The following is a 5,000-nucleotide window of genomic DNA, read 5'->3' as shown; positions in this document are numbered from 1 at the left end:
CGTGAATATTGATTGGAGGAGTAATCAAGTGATATTCAGTGATGTCAATGAAACTACTGATGATTTGCTAATGTGTATGAATGTTCGCTAATGCAAATAAAAATCTATCCATAAATGTTTGCTAATGTGTATGAATGTTCGCTAATGCAAATAAAAATCTATTCATAAATGTTTGCTAATGTGTATGAATGTTCGCTAATGCAAATAAAAATCTATTCATTTTTATGCACTGCATAAATAAGTCTGAGTTCATTGTTAGTGGTCCTCCAACGATTCGTTATTTTCGTTTTTTTTATTTGTTTGTCGAATTTTAATGCCTCATTTTCTTTGTTAATGTCCTTTCTTGTGTCATTATTTAAACGGGTACAAGAATCGAACGTTTTGCTCTCAAGGGACGAGTGTAATGACTAAATTTTATGCTAATTTATTATCCTTAGGCGTTATTTTCATTCTCCAGATAATGCCATTTATCTTAAACAAAAGGATTTTTTTTTCTTTATTCCCTATCCTACCTTCGTCTGCAGGAGCCAACCTGGGCACGGTTATTTCAATGGCCTTGGGGGGCGTGATGTCAGGCTCCGATTTCCTGGGCGGATGGCCGTCCGTTTTCTACGTGTTCGGAGTCGTAGGTGTACTCTGGAGCGTAGCCTGGTTCGTCCTTATTCGCGACCAGCCTGAGAAGCACCCTTGGATATCCTCCAAGGAACTAAGTTATATCAGGTCTAATTCACCCAATGTTAAGTCATCAAAGGTAACGTGTTTGAGGTCCCCTCGATGCATTTTTGATCGAATTTTAACGTACAAAAAACTCATCCTTTTCATAGACAAGATAATTAGCATGCGCAAAAAAGAAAACGTGCGACACTACGTAGAGCAGTAGATTATAAAATAAAAAGAACATAAATATGAATCATGAAGAAATATATATATATATATATATATATATATATATATATATATACATATATATATATATGTATATATATATATATATATTATATAATATATATATATATATATATATATATATATATATATATATATATATATATAATATATATATATATATATATATATATATATATATATATATATATATATATATATATATATATATATATATATATATATATATATATATAATATATATATATATTATATAATATATATATATATATATATATATATATATATATATATATATATATATATATATATATATATATATATATATATATTATATAATATATATATATATATATATATATATATATATATATATATATATATATATATATATATATATATATATATATATATATATATATATATATTATATAATATATATATATATATATATATATATATATATATATATATATATATATATATATATATATATATATATATATATATATATATATATATATTCTTTACAGCTCCCGTGTTCCAATTGTCTTTCTGTTGAAACGAAGATCGTGCATTTATTCCTTTTTTTTTTTTTTTTTACCCTTTTGAATCGATTTAGGCTCTGAAGGTTCCGTGGAAGGATATCGCCACGTCGATGCCCTTCTTGTGTCTAATTGTCTATGCGTTTGGGGATGGCATAGGATTCACCACCATCCTGACTGAGATCCCTACTTACCTCAACAATATACAACACTTCGACTTGGCAAGTGTAAGTTGATCAGGAAACACTGTTTTCTGTTACCTCTCTCGCTACATGTCTCTTGTAGAGAATGTAGACTGGTTGATTGTGATTCTTTTTTATCAGAGAGTCATTCTATAACTCATCTATTAAAAGGCGTGGACTGTATTTTTAGTTATATCATTTTCTTATGGCATGCCAGAGTGTTTATTAACGACAACCACAAAACTGTACTTTGTCTGCTGTAATAAAATTACTTATGCTTATTCTTACCTGATTTTTCTTAATACTTTCAGAACGGTATACTTTCTGCTTTACCTCACGTGGCTACGCTTATAGCCAGCCCTTTGTTTGGAGCCATCGCAGATAAGATATCCGAAAAGAAATGGCTCAGTATCAAAATGACAAGAAAATTGGCTACGGGAGTAGGTAAGTTTCCTGCACCGTTTACAAATAAAAGGTATTATATTTTGTTACTGCCCTGTTATTAGGTGCACGTATTGGTCATTGTATATTCAGTGCTTTGTCGGGAAAATGTCCTCATTTTCCTGTTCTTTTTTTACTTTCTCTACAATTATTACATTAATGGCAATGGTAGATTTTTTTTATCAATTTCATCCTGCTTTCGGTAATGATTCGCATCGTGGTCTTTTGACTCCTTGGATTTGATGCTGGCTTTATTTTATGACACGAATGACCCTGATTACATTTTATGAATGAAGCATATTCATGAATATATATATAAATATATATACATATATACATATATATATATATATATATATATATATATATATATATATATATATATATATATATATATATATATATATATAATATATATATATATATATATATATATATATATATATATATATATATATATATATATATATATATATATATATATATATATATAGTGTGTGTGTTAGGTTTTTAGATAAAGAAAATTGTTAACTTTATTTTCAACAAGGATCTTTGTCTTTTACTCTTCTTTGTAATAAGGAATTTAGGCTGAGATAGATTAGGTAAGTCTGTCTTCAACTTTAGACGTTTGAAATTATGTTGCTGTTTACATTGCACTGACATTCACTCTAAGATTGCAAGGTAGTTACACCATGAACTTGTGGATTTCTGTACCGACCATTCGTGAATGTTCATTTATGTTATTTTATTTATAATATGTTCAGCTTTATAAAAAAACTTTTATAGTTTCTCATTCTATAATAAAATATAGTTTGATATGTCTTTTAATTATCAATCTATTAGTTATTATACGCGTGTGCCTTTCATTAGGCATCAGTAGGCCAGCAATAAATAAGAGTAAAATACCAGCAGAAGTATAAGTTATACACTACGTTTTAGAGATCTGGATCAGCCCTGTATAATCTCACAATTCGATTCCAGATATCAGCAGAGATGCCAGTCTATTGGGGGAAACCGCTGATTTCGGTTACCAACTGACTCCAAACTTGTTATGGGTGTAGACTCAGCCTGCAGAGTCACTTTTCAATTTCAGACACCATCATAACGAACAGCGAAGGATGAGATCCTTCAATGCAGGTCCCAACTAATTTCGTGTATGTCCACAGGTCTTTACTCATCTTGCATATGCCTGATAGCCATGTGCTTCGTGGACTGTAACGCAACGTTAGCTGTTGTGTTCCTGTGTGTAGCAGAGAGTCTCAACAGCGCCCAGTTTAGCGGGGCTTTTGTAAGTGAACAAGACATCGCCCCTAACTTCGCTGGAGTGTTGAATGGAATAATAAACTCTGTGGCTGCCATCACTGGAATTATTACTCCATTAATTATAGGAGCAGTTACTACTGGCAATGTGAGTCTGACATTAGCAAATGGATTTTCAAACTGACAACCGTCCCGCAGCGGGGTAGAGCTGTCAGTGCACCTCTTGCGGTGCACTTTAAGCATTAATTAGGGTTTTTTGGAACGTCCCTTCAGCCCATAGCAGCAACAGCTTTCCTTTCTTTTTACTGTACCTACGTTCATATTTTCTTTCTTCCATCTTATTTTCCATCCTCTCCTAACACCCGTTTTATAGGGCAACTTCGAGGTTTTCCTCCTATTACACCTTTTATTCTTAACTTCCCTTTCATCGCTGAATGACATAGGTCCCAGCGCTTGGCCTTTGGCCTGAAATGTACTGTATATTCCATTTCAAAATAACACTTGATTGTACGATACGCAAATCTAAGGCTAGTCACACAGGTACAAATAGGTAACTTACTCAATAACATAACATTGGAGTAAGGGTTCTTTGCATTATTCATAAATGAACGAGTACTATGATTCTGCTAGATTTTTGTTTATTTGTTTTTTAAGGTAAATAGCTCACTTGATGTAAGTAAACAATTATTAATTAATGCATTCAAGAAGCATTGGCATTTTATCAAGCTAACTCTAAATCTGAGCAACTCTCGAAACATTCCTGTTATTGTCGACCGCTTTTTAACCATCCCATGGAACTAATACATTTAATGTAACCTGCGTTTCTTCCTCAGCAAACACTGAGCGCCTGGAGGATTGTTTTTGGAATCTCGGCGGTGGCCTACTTCATCGGAGGGTCGGCATATTTGATGTTTGGGACGGACAAAGTGCAGCCATGGAATGAGCCATAACAAAAATAGATGTGATCGGATTTTTATACTTTCATAGTTAGAGAAATTATATACTTTCATATTTGAATAAATCATATGTTTTCATATTTAAATAAGTTATATGCTAAAATTACAAGTGTTGTTCATACACTCTAATCATTATATATATATATATATATATATATATATATATATATATATATATATATATATATATATATATATATATATATATATATATATATATGTATATATATATATTACTAAAAGGACCTCATTCAAACTGGATGGTATCTAATGGAGTATTTATTCAGAAAAAGTTACAAGCTTTCTTGGACAAACAGTCCACATTATCAAGTATCTGTATAATGAGCAGATGCGCAGTCCAGCTGTATTTATATCTGTGTGCTGGGTACTTTTAATCCTGTAATCGCCTAGCTCATCCTGTGTGACCCCCACCCCCTCGTGATCTTGGTCTTTCTCTGTTCCCTTCTTCCAGGCGTCCGTTTTCCGTGCGTTCTCTTGCATTTTTCCTTTGTTTCCTTGCTACTGTGGAGTATACAATTTTCCTAGATATGCTGTCTTCAAAGCAGTTTCCAGTGTTCCCTGCCATTGTGTTGTTGGCGCAAGTTATGAAGGCGTTCTCTATAACCAGTCTAGCCGTTTTGTTGGTGTTTCTGTACAGAAAACTCATATTTTCCCAGTCTATTTTATGATAAGTTTCTCAACAGTGTTTG

At 31.7% G+C, this 5,000-nt stretch overlaps 1 protein-coding gene across 1 annotated transcript in view; it reads left to right on the top strand.

Moving 5' to 3' along the window:
• LOC136847151 (putative inorganic phosphate cotransporter) overlaps positions 1-4,332 on the top strand; it is a 9,083-nt gene extending 4,751 nt beyond the window's left edge. Inside the window, exons 3-7 of the mRNA XM_067118549.1 lie at positions 525-751; positions 1,529-1,678; positions 1,945-2,077; positions 3,241-3,482; positions 4,168-4,332. Coding sequence (XP_066974650.1) covers positions 525-751; positions 1,529-1,678; positions 1,945-2,077; positions 3,241-3,482; positions 4,168-4,284 — 869 coding nt within the window. The 3' untranslated portion in view covers positions 4,285-4,332. The remainder of the gene's footprint in view (positions 1-524; positions 752-1,528; positions 1,679-1,944; positions 2,078-3,240; positions 3,483-4,167) is intronic.
• Positions 4,333-5,000: the final 668 nt, after the last annotated feature.

Source organism: Macrobrachium rosenbergii, chromosome 16, assembly GCF_040412425.1.
Source record: "Macrobrachium rosenbergii isolate ZJJX-2024 chromosome 16, ASM4041242v1, whole genome shotgun sequence".
Classification (NCBI taxonomy): domain Eukaryota; kingdom Metazoa; phylum Arthropoda; class Malacostraca; order Decapoda; family Palaemonidae; genus Macrobrachium; species Macrobrachium rosenbergii.
The sequence above is the reverse complement of the archived record's forward strand: the minus strand, read 5'-3'. Positions and strand labels throughout refer to the sequence as shown.